Source organism: Bubalus bubalis, chromosome 18, assembly GCF_019923935.1.
Source record: "Bubalus bubalis isolate 160015118507 breed Murrah chromosome 18, NDDB_SH_1, whole genome shotgun sequence".
NCBI lineage: Eukaryota > Metazoa > Chordata > Mammalia > Artiodactyla > Bovidae > Bubalus > Bubalus bubalis.
In genome coordinates this window covers 46868812-46882439 of record NC_059174.1, presented here as the reverse complement: position 1 = coordinate 46882439, position 13628 = coordinate 46868812, and the positions used below count along the sequence as shown (strand labels likewise).

Sequence of the window (13628 nt, the reverse complement as noted above, 5' to 3'; positions counted from 1 at the left end):
TCTAGGGTGCACAGGCTTCACTAGTTGTGGCGCACTGGCTTCATTGCCCTGCAGCATGTGAAATCTTCCTGCTGCTGCTAAGTCGCTTCAGTCATGTCCGACTCTGGGCCAAAGATAAAACCCTTTTCCCCTGCACTGGCAAGTGGACTCTCAACCACTGGACCACCAGGGAAGTCCCAGTCTATACATTCTAATCTAAATACAGATCTAGTTGCCTGCCAACCCTCAAAAGTTTTCCTACATAATGTGCTTGTATGCTTGTGTGTGTGTGCTTAGTTGCTCAGTTGTGTCTGATCTTTGCTACCTCGCGGACTGTAGCCAGCCAGGCTCTCGTGCCCATGGGATTTCCCAGACAAGAATACTGGAGTGGGTTGCCATTTCCTTCTCCAGGGAATCTTCCCAACCCAGGGATTAAATCCACGTCTCCTGCTTGGCAGGTGGATTCTTTACCACTGAGCCACCAGGGAAGCCCCAACATTTGGAGGAGCATTGTCAACATTTATTGTTATCATATTTTAATTTTTTCCCATTCTGGAAAAGAATATGATCTACAGATTTTCTGAGAAGGAAGTGATTATTAACAATATTTCATGTCTTTCTCTTTTTTGACAATTGGGTTTTCAACTATTCTTGATAAATAGGTTTTTTGCTGGGTATGAGATAATTGTGTAGCATGAAGTACAAGGTGTTAATGTAGGCTTATTCACCCATTCTTTGTCTCTGAGTTTTCTTAGTGTTTTTTTTTTTTTTTTTATACTTTATGTTGAATAAGGAGTAAGTGTTGCTAAGATGCTTTTTTGCAAACATTACAGCCATAGGTCCTTTTTTCATTATAAATTCTTTGATATAAATTATGATGAAACATGGTAAAAGTCCTTTCCATAAATAATAATGTTGAAAATATTAATGTTAATTTTGGATAACTACCAGCTACATTCTTACTATATGTTAGTAAGACTCCCATTTTTCACTTAACTCAAATGAGTTAAATCCTTACAACAATCCAACATAACCATCATTAGTAATTATACAAAAAAAAGTATAAAGCAACACTTTTTCTAAACTGTTTACATATTTGGTTGTATGTGCACATGCATGTAAAAAACTCAAAAAAAAAAAAAAGGTTTCAATGGATAAAAATAAATTCATAATAGTGATTATGAGGGAATTGGGGATTATTGGCAATTTTTTACAGGGAGAAAATATTCATTAGTGATTTCAACATTGAAATTAAATGTTTTGAAATTTCAAACAAAAAAAGTACTAAAGTTGTATTTAGTAAACAGGCACCAAAATATTTATCAGTAGTTATTTAGCAAAATGAGAGTCAACCACAGAAAAGATTATGACACCATTAAAAATAATAATACATAAACATCTGTACTTAAACAGTAGCGTGATAAAAGCAGGTTATGGTACAACATGTACCATATGTACAACATGTGTATCATGATTACATGAAATAAAGCCTGCAAGGATATACTATGATAATTTGAAAGCAGTCATTTCTGTTTCACAGGCTTATAAATCTTTCTTTGTGCCCTCTGTTTTTTTTTTTAACAACAAGAAAATACTAACTTAACAAAAGGAAAAAATAGAGCTGTCTTCAAATACAAATTTATAATTCCACCATGAATTCAAAGATAGCCTATGCAACACAATTTACAGTGTAGTATGATGTAGGCCACAGAAATAGAAAAGATGGTCCTAAAACATAGAATTTTGGGGACAGAATTTTTTGAGGGAAAAGGGGGTTTAATTTAGACCTTGAATTCACATTATTAAATACATTTGATTAATGTTATACATAAAATTACAAACACATTAGAAAAAATAGTGTTAACAGTGTAATGGGTTGAACTATGTTGGAAGTCCAACCCCTGGTATGTTAATGTGATAATACCCGGAAATAAGGTCTCTGCAGATAAAATCAAGTTAAGATGAGGTTCTTATGGTGAGCCCTAATCCAATATGACCTGTGTCTGTATAACAGAACAGATGCAGAGACACACAGAGAACGTAGTATGAAGATGGAGGCAGAGACAGCAGCAATGCTTCTATAAGCCGAGGCATGTCAAAAATTGCTGCTATAAGAAGCTAGAAGGGTGTGGAACAGATTCTTCCTGAGTCCCTAGAAGGAACCAAACTTGCCAACAACTTTGATTTTGGGTTTCAAGTCTCAAAAACTATGAGAGAATAAGTTCTGTTGTTTTAAGCCACCTTGTTTTGTGGTACTTGGTATTTCATTACAGCAACCCTAGGAAACTATTACACAGAAGAACCTTCAGTTTTTTCCCCTTGCTTTTTTTTTGCATCATTTGTTTTAAAAATATTACTATCAAGTTTATCAAAAGGAACTATCACTTATCCATTATGAGTTCCTTCATGGCGGATGAGGTCAGAGCGACTACCAAAGGACTTTCCACATTCTTTACAGTCATAAGGTTTCTCACCAGTGTGAATTCTTTGATGACGAGTAAGGTTTGAGCCTTTATTAAAAGCCTTTCCACACTCATTACATTCATATGGTTTTTCACCTGTATGGATTCTCTGATGTTGAATAAGTTCTGAGCTCTGAATAAAGGCCTTTCCACATTCTTTACATTCATAGAGTTTCTTGCCAGTGTGAATTCTGTGATGGTTAGTAAGTGTTGAGGCACTACTAAAGGCCTTCCCACATTCCTTACACTCATAAGGTTTCTCACCAGTGTGCATTCTGTGATGCTGAATAAGCCTTGAATGTTGAGTAAAGGCTTTCCCACATTCCTTACATTCATAAGGTTTCTCACCGGTATGAATTCTCAGGTGTGGAAAAAGTTGTGAACTCTTAGTAAAGGCTTTTCCACATACTTTACATTCATAGGGTTTTTCACCAGTGTGAATTCTCTGATGATCATTAAGGTTTGAGCAATAATTAAAGGCCTTTCCACATTCCTTACATTCATAGGGTTTCTCACCAGTGTGAATCCTCTGATGTTGAGAAAAATACGAACTACAACTAAAAGCCTTGCCACATTCTTTACATTCATAGGGTTTTTCACCAGTATGAATTCTTTGATGTCGAGTAACAAGTGAGCCACGACTAAAGGATTTCCCACACTCCTTACATTCATAGTTTTTTTCAGCAGAATGAATTCTTTGATGTTGAATAAACTGTGAGTTTTGATTAAAGGCCTTTCCACATATTTTATATTCACAGGATTTCTCTTCATTAATAGTTTTTTGATGTGGAATGAGAAATGTCGGCTGATAAAAAGTGGGTAAGTCTTCATGGGTAAAAATTACTTGACTAAAATGTCTCTTCTTTAGAGATAATAACTTGGTCTCACACATGGATTCCAGATCTGAAAGAAAACAGAAAAGCATATGCTTATTTTTCTTATTCTGGGAAAGGTTAAACTTCTGAAAAATGCAAAGATTAAACTGAAAATAATATTTGGGAAAGTAAACAGTTAGATAGTTCTCAAACATGGCTAAGCAATTTGTAAAACTGGTAAGAAAAGCACAGACATTAAGGAGAGGCAATAGAGGAAGCTGAAGAGAACCTGGTGGGGATCAGAATCACCTGCAACTTCAGCGAGTCCACACTATTCAGGGCTATCCTCCACATTATATAGTGATTCTAAGCATATATACATTTATATAAGCACATACTCACAGAGCACCATACTATGTCTTGTAATTTGTGGATAACTGTCATGCTTTCAGGACTACTGAGGAATAAATGTGTTGAAATGTATAAATGGGGATAGTGGAGGGTTAGTGACTTTAAGCAAAGGGTATATTGTTGGCAAATTCACATTGGGGGACAGCCCACAGCAAGTCTAGGGTGCTGAATGAAACTGGTGAGAATGGTAGATAGGTAAATCACTTCTGTGAATAGAGCCTGGTACATGTTGGGGATGCAGTGAAAACAGCTTGCCTTTGAATTCTGTGATGCTGATGCCAGGAGAGAGAAATGGAATCTTCATGTCATGGCAGTCACTAAGAAGGGAGGCAGCTTGAGTGTGAGAAAGAAGAGAATAAGAATGAAACAGTCTCTGTGAGAAAAGAGGATTTTCCACCACTCTGCATTATATCTGTTAATGACCATGAAAACACTGTAAGTACTGATTTGGGATTTACAAATAAATTTCAGTGAGTAAGTGAATTCATAAATATAGAATTTGTGACTTAATGAGGGACAACTGTATTTTTTAAAAAGGGGGGCACAATTTCTGTTAAAAATGGCAGACTGTAGGTATAAGTTTACCAATGCTTTTCATGAATCCATAAGAAAATTACACTAAAAGCTTAACAAAGGGAAAGGAAAACCCCATGAGGATAAAAGATACTGGAGAAGAAACAGAACTTGGAAACTGGAAAGTCAATGGATGAGTGATAAGTGACTGCAGACCAGAGAATACCAAACAAGCTCCAATGGGTGAATTCCACAGTATTTGATTCATGGTGCAAATCCCTTCAAATACATAAGAACTGGAGGCATCAGGCACTTCTAATAGCAGAGTGCAGAGCAGAGTAAAAGCTGAAGGATGAATTCAAAGAGTGTATCTCCTCCCCATCCCACAGGAAAGGATGATTATAGTTTTCCATTCTCAAAGAAAACTAGAAATCTAGAAAAATGGAACCAGAGAAAATCTGGAGTCAGGAACATCCAGCATAGGCAGGGACATTGGTACTGAACCGGGAAGAAAGAATTAACAGAAAATATACATACTTGTGATATATTAAAAAAATGTATTTGGTCTTTGTTCCCAGTTGCTGGTAGAGCTTCAAAAACCACTGGACTATCTTTCATTATTCACAACAAGGGTCTTTTGATCATATCTGACTTTATGATAAAGAGGTGATTCACAGTGGATCCTTTGTTTCAAGGGATGGAGCTGGTCACACTTGCCTAAATAATGACACTCCAGTAAAATACTTGGAAGGATTGGAGGAAGCTTCCTGGTTGGTGAACTAATCTATGTACCAGATGGGTACAAGGTCAATAGCACAAAGAGTGGATAAGGAGAAGTAAAATTATTTTTGTATGTGACTGTGATCAGCATAAAACATACTGTTATATTTCTGAAAGCCCCATGATAACTACAAAGAAGACACCTTATAGAAGATAAACAAAAAAAAAATAAAGAATTCAAAGGATAAATAAATAAATAAAGGATATCAATACAAATAAAGAAAGAAAATGAAGGCAGCAAGGGAGGGAAAGAAGGACAAAAGAACTACAAGGACAGAAAATAATAAAATAGCAATAGTAAGTTGTTACTTATTAACAATAACTGTAAATGTAAATGGATTAAACTCTCAAATCAAAAGAGAATGGCTGAATGGAGAAAACAATAGAGTAAGCCCCCTACAGACAAACCTTCAAGTTGCAAACTTTAAAAAATGCAAAAGTACATCTTTCACATGTCCAATCACATAACTCACGTGTCTGGTGTACACTGTCACGTGTGTGCATCCTCTACAAGTGGTTGTGCTTTTGTATATTTTACTGTATAGTACTATAGAGTGCAGTAGTACAATATCTTTATTTCAAGCCCAGGATGTCCAGAAGCAAGCATAAAAGCAGATGGTGATATCAGCCACATTAACAAAAAAAAAGGATAAAAATTTTTAAGATAATAGGATAATCCTATTAGATAAGAATAAGATAATAAGATATTATCCTATTCCTACCAGGCTACCTTTTCCACTAGACAAATCATTTGCAATTTACCAATCTTTTTAAACTTAACATCTAATTTTAAGAGAACTTGGTCCCTAATGAGTAGCAAATAATAAGTGAAACAAAGGTACATTTCCCCAGATAATTAAATAATCCTCAAATGAACATGAAAAATAAACTGGTATGGCACTGGAAAGACATTAAGTATTTACCCTTTTGTATGATTTTCAATTGTAGATATATACTCAAAAGTGGGGCATATGTATACCAGTTTAAGTAGTAACAGATGAGAAAGGCAATACCATTTTATACTTTCACCAAGAATGCATAAGAATTTCTAAGTCCCCACTCACAGCTGTCATTATCCAGCTTCCTACTTTTCCATGATAGTAAGTGAAAAGTGGTATTTCATTATTGTCATTATTTGCATTTGTAATTATTAAGTGTGAACATCTGAAAGGCTTATTAATTAGCATTTTAACGTCGTTAACCTTTATCAGTATTTTTATTGGGTCGCTAACTTCTTCCTATTAATTAGCAACTATCTTCCAATCTACTCTGCATTAAATTTATCTATTGTGTCCTTCGTTTAACAGAAATTCTTAATTTTGATGTATTTTCAGTTCATGATTTTGCTTTATGGTTTGTACTTTTGGAGTTTTATTTATTTACTGACTTAAATAGCATTTAAAGGAAAAAGGGAAAAACACAAGTTTCAAAACTAGAGTGTAATGCCCTGTTGCTACTGCTGCTGCTAGGTTGCTTCACTCGTGTCAGACTCTGTGCGACCCCATAGATGGCAGCCCACCAGGCCCCCCTGTCCCTGGGATTCTCCAGGCAAGAACACTGAAGTGGGTGTAATGCCCTGTTAAGTATGTCTAATAAACACTTTTTTTCTAATATACATTAAAAGTACTGAAAAGGAGGCAATTTTACCAAACGGCAATGTCACTAGGATACGTGGACTATAGTTATAAAGGAAATTTTGAAAAATACAGGTACTCATGGAAAAGAATAAAGGAAACAATGTCAATAGCACAGAACAGTGAGCAGGTTTTTGAAAATGCTATAGTACCATTCTAGTATGGTATTCAGACAAAGGTAGACAAGCAAATGGAACATAATAAAGTCCAGAGACAGACTTATAGATATGGCAACACATGATTTATGGCAAAGTAGCCTTATATAGAGAAAAAGTCTTTCCAGTAGACCTTGCTGGGTCAACTGCATATTCACATGGGGGAACAAATGAAATTTGACTCCTACCTCATACTACATCAAATATCAGCTCCAAGGAGCTGGAGATCTAAATGTAAGAGGTAAAGCAACAAAGCTACTAGAATATAAAACAGGAAGTATTTTCATGATTTTGGAGTAGGCAATGAATCCTACACAAAACACAAAAAGCAACAATTATAAAGGAAAAGATAGGTAAGCTTGTCTTCTTAAAATTAATAACATCAAAATACAACACTAAGAGAATAAAAAAGGAAGTGATAGAGGTAGATATTTACAAAGGCTCATATTCAGACTATACAAAGAGCTCCTTCAAATCACTAAGAGAAAGAAAGACAACCCAATGAATAGAACCAAGAAACTTAAATGGGCAAGTCACAGAACACACACACATGCACATAAACATACCACAGGATGGCTAACATTAAAAGGTCTGGCAATATCAAGAACTGGCAAGAATGCAGAGCAATAGCAACATTCTTATTGCTATTGGAAATATAAATTGGCATAACCACTTTGGAAAACTGGCATTATTAAAACTGAACCAACACATATCCTATTACCTAGTAACTCCATTCCTGTGTATACACCAAAAAGAAATGTGTATATATATGCACCAAAATATATGTACACAGATGTTCACAGCAGCATTATGTAAAACAGCTAAAAACTGGAAAACAACCCAATAGTCAATAGTAGAAAGGACACTTAATTTATAATAATTAGCAATACAGAATAAATAATATAAAATATATCCATAGAATGGAATACCACATAGCACTGAGAATGAACCAACATTAGCTATATGCAATAAATGCATGTATATTATCACCCTGCTTATTTAACTTATATGCAGAGTACATCATGAGAAATTCTGGGCTGGATGAAACACAAGCTGGAATCAAGATTTCTGGGAGAAATATCAATAACCTCAGATACATAAATGACACCACCCTTATAGCAGAAAGCGAAGAACTAAAGAGCCTCTTGATGAAAGTGAAAGAAGAGAGTGAAAAAGTTGACTTAAAACTCAACATTCAGAAAACTAAGATCATGGAATCTGGTCCCATCACTTCAAATAGATGGGGAAACAATGGAAACAGTGACAGACTTTATTTTTTGGGGCTCCAAAAATCACTGCAGATGGTGACTCTAGCCATGAAATTAAAAGATGCTTGCTCCTTGGAAGAAAAGTTATGACCAACCTAAACAGCATATTAAAAAGCAGAGACATTACTTTGCCAACAAAGGTCCGTCTAGTCAAAGCTATGGTTTTTCCAGTAGTCATGTATGGATGTGAGAGTTGGGCTATAAAGAAAGCTGAGCACCAAAGAATTGATGCTTTTGAACTGTGGTGTTGGAGAAGACTCTCGAGAGTCCTTTGGACTGCAAGGAGATCCTAAAGGAAATCAGTCCTGAGTATTCATTGGAAGGACTGATGCTGAAGCTGAAACTCCAATACTTTGGCCACCTGATGCAAAGAACTGACTCATCTGAAAAGACCCTGATGCTGGGAAAGATTGAAGGCAGGAGGAGAAGGGGATGACAGAGGATGAGATGGTTGGATGGCATCACTGACTTAATGGACAGGCATAAGCAAGCTCCGGGAGTTGGTGATGGACAGAGGAGCCTGGTGTGCTGCAATCCATGGGATTGCAAAGAGTCGGACACAACTGAGCAACTGAACTGAACTGATATGCAATAACATGGATGATGTATCCCATAAAGTTGAGAAAGAAAAACAAAAGTGTAAGTACTGTATGATTCCACTTACATGCAACTCAGAAACAGGCAAAAATTACTTCATAGAGTTAGAAGTCAAGATACTGTGCATTTTTGGGGAGGACAAAGAGGGGAGTGATTGGGAAAGGGTTCTGAAAATTACAGCTAGTAATTTTCTGGAAAGTAGATAAAATGAAAACCAGTAGATAAAATGATAAATTGGAAGAGAAAACACAAATACACACACACACACACACTTCTTAGGGTGGGAATATCTACTGTTACATAAGTCTCAATACAGCACATCCTATGAAGGAATGAAATCTAAAAAGTGGGTAGAATAACTGCCATGGAAATGAAGAAGGAAGGCATTAATACTTGCTACATTGGACAGAGAAAAAAGTATAAGAGGAAAAAAAACAAGATATATCTTTTATTGAAGAGGCCTTGGGTTTTTGTAGGGAGTTTCCTGATAACATCTTACAGGTAATATCTCCTCAGGCTCTACTCCTGCACTATCATCTCTTGCTTACCTGAACAAAGGCCTCTGGTCAGTTCTCTGTCAATCATCCAGGGCTCTTTTCCTTGTTCCAATAAGGAGATCACAGCCGGTTTAGAACTAGAAAGTCCTGATCACAAGAAAAGACATGGGACATGGTTATGCTGTTGGTGTCCCAGAAATCAGATCCAGTCCTTTGGTGATCAAGAGAGATGCCACTACAGGAAGGACCAGAGAAAAAATGAAGATGAAGCTTCAGCCATATCCCAACAGAGCTGCCCATTTCCAGCTCTTCCATTCCATTCCAACTCAACCATTCCTTGGGGGACAGAGAGCAGGAATTTAGCTGGTTACCTGGAATGAGTAATTCACAGTGGAGAAAGGAGACATTCCCAAGAGCAGACTCTGAATTGGGGGGACAGTCATCCTTACCCACTGAAACCAGGTTGCTGAAATTCTCCAACATCACTTCTTTGTATAAATTCATCTGACCAGAGTCCAGGCATTCCCATTCCTCCTGAGAGAAGTTTACAGACATGTCCCTGAACATCATTGACCCCTGAAAATGACACACATGCTTTCACAATGGAAGGAGAGAAGAAAATGATGGTAGTAAATGAGATGGTAGAGAGCTCTACAGAAAAGGACAGATTATTAAGCAAATTGAAGGAGCTGGATCCTATTACATCAGCCAAGCCATATCTGCTATGTACAGAGGGATCTGTCTAGGAGTGTGCAAATAGAGTGGACTTTTCCAATGAGATGAAATAGCAAGCCTGCAGCTCAGTGCCTGGCCACAGTAAAGTCTGCATAAATAAGAGTCCCTTCCCATGTTCCCTTTAAACCCTAAAAGAGGGGGAAATGTGATAGACTTTATAAAATACTTTATGTTATATTTTGGAGTAAAATTTCAGAATATCAGGGAAAAACAGAACTTTTTAAAAGCTTGTGTGGATCACATTAAAAATTTTCAGAAATCGGAATGGGAATGGATGACTCAACAGCACTATTTAAAATAAGAAAATGAAATGATCCCTTTTTTTAAAATTAATTAATTAACTGCATGTGGGATCTAGTTCCTTGACCAGGGATCAAACCTGGGCCCCCTGTTTTGGGAGTGCAGAGTCTTAGCCACTAGAACACTAGGGAAGTCTCTAATTCCTTTAATATTACAAAGGACAACAAATTTTGGCAGAGAATTCAATACTCAAAGTTAATATGAAGATTATATACCAAGCAAGATTAAATACCAAGCTAGTATGAAAATTAGCTCAAGACAATTCTAGATTCATAGAGAATGAATGCTAAATTTTCTCCTGTCCAGCTTTTCTTGGGAAGGTACTGGCTTATGTGTTCTATCAAAACTAGAGAATAAGCAAATGAAAGGTATTATTTTCAGAAGCTAGGAAACTAACATGAGAATGGTGAATGAAGTCCAGTATAATTGTAAAAGGCAAGGCCCAGGATAATATCTGGGAGCAGATCCAGAGAGTAATACCTAGGAATAGGAGGATAAAGGACTATGGGAAAGAAATGGACTACGGAGCAGAGAAAGGAGTTCAGGTTAAGGAAACAAAGCAGCTTAGGACTATATGTCCTACTTTTCACAATGCAAGCTTCTAGCCTGAAGTAAGCCTGAGATCAGAGAGCAGGCTTTAAATAAAATTTGCACATTATTACACTCAACCAGAGAGTGTAATTACTAAAATAAGTCTGATCTTGTGACTGAAAATAATAAAAAAAATACCGAAGAGTGATCAAAAAAATTTTAGGGACTGCACAAACTTTTATCCAGGGCAACAAAAAAATTAGCCATAGAGTTGAGAGTGGAAATTTTGGGAAAAAAATATTCTTTTCCTTGCTTCCTATGAAGTCCTGCTTATTTCAGAGTGTTGGTTATAAGTTGATTTGGTTTTTCAGGTACACAGTCATGTCATCTGCAAAAAGTAATAATCTTACACCCTCTTTTCTAATTTTTAACCTAATTTTTCCTTTTGTTTAAGTGCTTTGGTTAATGTCTACAGAACAATGTTAAATAACATTGGTAATGGTGTGTACCCTTGTCTTTCTCTGATTTTACTGGGAATGTTTCAGATATTTCCAGATCAAACATTAGGTTAGCTTCTGAAAACAAATTTCAATGTATTCCCCACTGCAGTATACTACCTCCCTAGAATATTAATATTGGGCAATATCTTCAATATAGAGCTGGTGAGTGTAATTAGAGGTTGATGGGAGAGGGGAACCAGATGCTCTGTTTGGGCTTTGGCACAGGAGAATGGATTGGAAGGAGTCAGCTCTTTCTGAAGAAATTCAGATAGAAAGGCCTTAAGCTTATTTGAGAAGACTGATTCTCATCTTGATTTTCTTTGCCTCTGTACCAAACACACATTCTTAAAATTGAGAGTTCTAAACTTAGTTCCATGAGAACTGAATTTCAGCTCCAAATTTATACCTTGTGAAAACAGTATCCCTATTCTGATTCTTCTACCTGGGTACACTCTAATACTCAAATAAAAAAAAATAATAACGTGATTGATAGCCTTGTGATTGGTGAGTTCCCCAAGATGAGACATGTTGAAACATAAGTGAATATTTTTGTTTCTTCTAGTTAGAAGGAGACTCCAAAATTCTAGCTGCCTGCCAGCCCTCCACCCCCTTCCTGAGATAAAGCAAAGACTTCATGTCTCATACAACTGATTTGAAGAATAAACTATAACTCATTCATGAAAAAAATAATATGTACCTTTGAAAAACTGTATTTACAAAGATCATTTGATGACAGAGGAGAATACTTTTTTGGCCTGGAGAATCCCACAGACAGAGGAGACTGGCAGGCTACAGGCCATGAGGTCGCAAAGAGTCACACATGACTGAGTGACTATCACTCAAAATGGTAAATTAAGTGTAATTTGATTTTGGAAAAACAATGAAAATACACAAAAATATTAACACTAGTTTTTGAGTGGTCCTATTTTTTTTTTCTTGGTAATTCTGTTTTGAAACTCTCTAAAATAGTCATGCTTTTAAAGTCATAATAAATATTGCCTTTAAGAAGAAAAAAATTTGACAAACAGAAGTGGAGCCGTTTTCCAAATAAGTAAACATTAGGCATATGGGAGTTACTGTGCTTCAGTAGCAGGTTCAACTATCCTTTTCTCCAGTAGGAAAATCATAGGAACTTATCATCAAATGATATACCTTTATTAATCATTAACTTTCAGAAGACAGAAAGCAATGAGGAAATCCCAACATACCTTGGACACTGTTTGCAGAAGTTCATCATGCATTCTTTCCTTCTCTTTTGAGCCTCACCTGGAAAAGAGAAGAACTGGGAGAGTAGAAAGTAATGGTAAGACACTGGTCAGGTCACAGGTTAGCCCCAGCCCAGCCCCATCCTCATCCCCACCCCTCAGTACACACAGGTAAAGGAGATCAGAGGAAAATGGGGTATCCCGTCCATTCCCAGTGTCTCAGAAGAAAGCTGCGGTTACTGCTGTTGAGGACTCCAATCAAACCAAACTTCACAGAGGTTTCCTAAGAACTGAACTCTGGAGTAACAACCGCACAGCTGATCAGACTCGTACATTCCGCACGTGCGTGCATGCTTAAGACTCTTCAATCGTGTCCAACTCTGTGCAATCCTATAGCCTGTAACCTGCCATGCTCCTCTGCCCAGGGGCTTCTCCAGGCAAGAATACTGGAGTGGGTTGCCATGCCCTCTTACGATCTTCTTGACCCAGGGCTCGAACCCGCGTCTCTTGCATTGGCAGGCAGGTTCTTTACCACTAGCGCCACCGGGGAAGCCCATACATTCTGCACAGTCATACTTACGAGAACACAAACTGCACATCCTCACACACAGAGTCAAACGTGGTAACACAGACACAATCGCTAACTCACCACAGGACGCATAATTACACTCGCACAGTTGCAGGCACCCCACTGTCTTGGTGTTATGAGCACGTACTACCATAGGGACACATGGTCACAATTCCACAATGACAGGCATCCTATATCTGCATACGAGTCGCATAACTTCCCCACTTCTCATTCCATTCCGCCAGCACAGAAGCTCCGTATCGGTCTCCAGTTTCTTCAATTTAGACCTTTCGGGTCCCCTGAGATCCGAACCTGCACAGTTGAACCAGGTCCCCATGGGCTCACGATCTCTGGCCTCACGAATCTAACGGTCCCGCCAGGCGTGATGAAAATTTCGAGTTCCCGCGAGAAGAGTGACAGGCCGCCAGGCCCTCTGGGAAATGTGGTCCAGAGTTGTCCCCACGGCCGATTCCTCTCAGCGCCCTGCCTGGACCCACCCGAAACGACTGCTCCTTCAATTCAGAGGTTAGCCAGGTCTCGGAGTTGCAATTCGCGGTGTCTCAGCACGCTGGGTCTCAGCTACCCGATAGGACCTGGCTCACCGCCTCCCTCACACAGGAAGCGCCTGCTCTTTTCTGGCCGGAAGTTGACTCCGGCCGCGGGACCTTCTGGGAGGTG

At 37.8% G+C, this 13628-nt stretch overlaps 1 protein-coding gene across 25 annotated transcripts; it reads right to left on the bottom strand.

Annotated features, from left to right (window-relative positions):
* Positions 1–498: 498 nt before the first annotated feature.
* On the bottom strand, positions 499–13622 carry ZNF829 (zinc finger protein 829). Of its 25 annotated transcripts, none has more exons than XM_025269914.2 (5): positions 13032–13622; positions 12386–12459; positions 9561–9687; positions 9163–9258; positions 499–3344 (listed from the first exon to the last, which is right to left on the bottom strand). In XM_025269914.2, the coding sequence occupies exons 2-5, from the start codon at positions 12416–12418 to the stop codon at positions 2365–2367; spliced, it is 1236 nt and encodes a 411-aa protein (XP_025125699.1). In that variant the 5' UTR covers positions 12419–12459; positions 13032–13622; the 3' UTR covers positions 499–2364. The 25 variants fall into 25 exon arrangements, with proteins under 25 accessions (XP_025125699.1, XP_025125706.1, XP_025125701.1 ...); XM_025269921.2 differs by having other exon boundaries at positions 9561–9645; XM_025269916.2 differs by having other exon boundaries at positions 12386–12443.
* Between the last annotated feature and the right edge of the window lie 6 nt (positions 13623–13628).

What these genes read in the sequence shown, in the direction of transcription:
- ZNF829 (XM_025269914.2), bottom strand. Translation starts at nt 12,418, where the DNA reads ATGCATGATGAACTTCTGCAAACAGTGTCCAAG. An exon ending in TTCTGCAAACAGTGTCCAAG is followed by an intron (nt 9,688 to 12,385) that starts GTATGTTGGGAT and finishes TGTCATTTTCAG; the next exon opens with GGGTCAATGATGTTCAGGGA. An exon ending in GACCAGAGGCCTTTGTTCAG is followed by an intron (nt 3,345 to 9,162) that starts GTAAGCAAGAGA and finishes GTTTTCTTTCAG; the next exon opens with ATCTGGAATCCATGTGTGAG.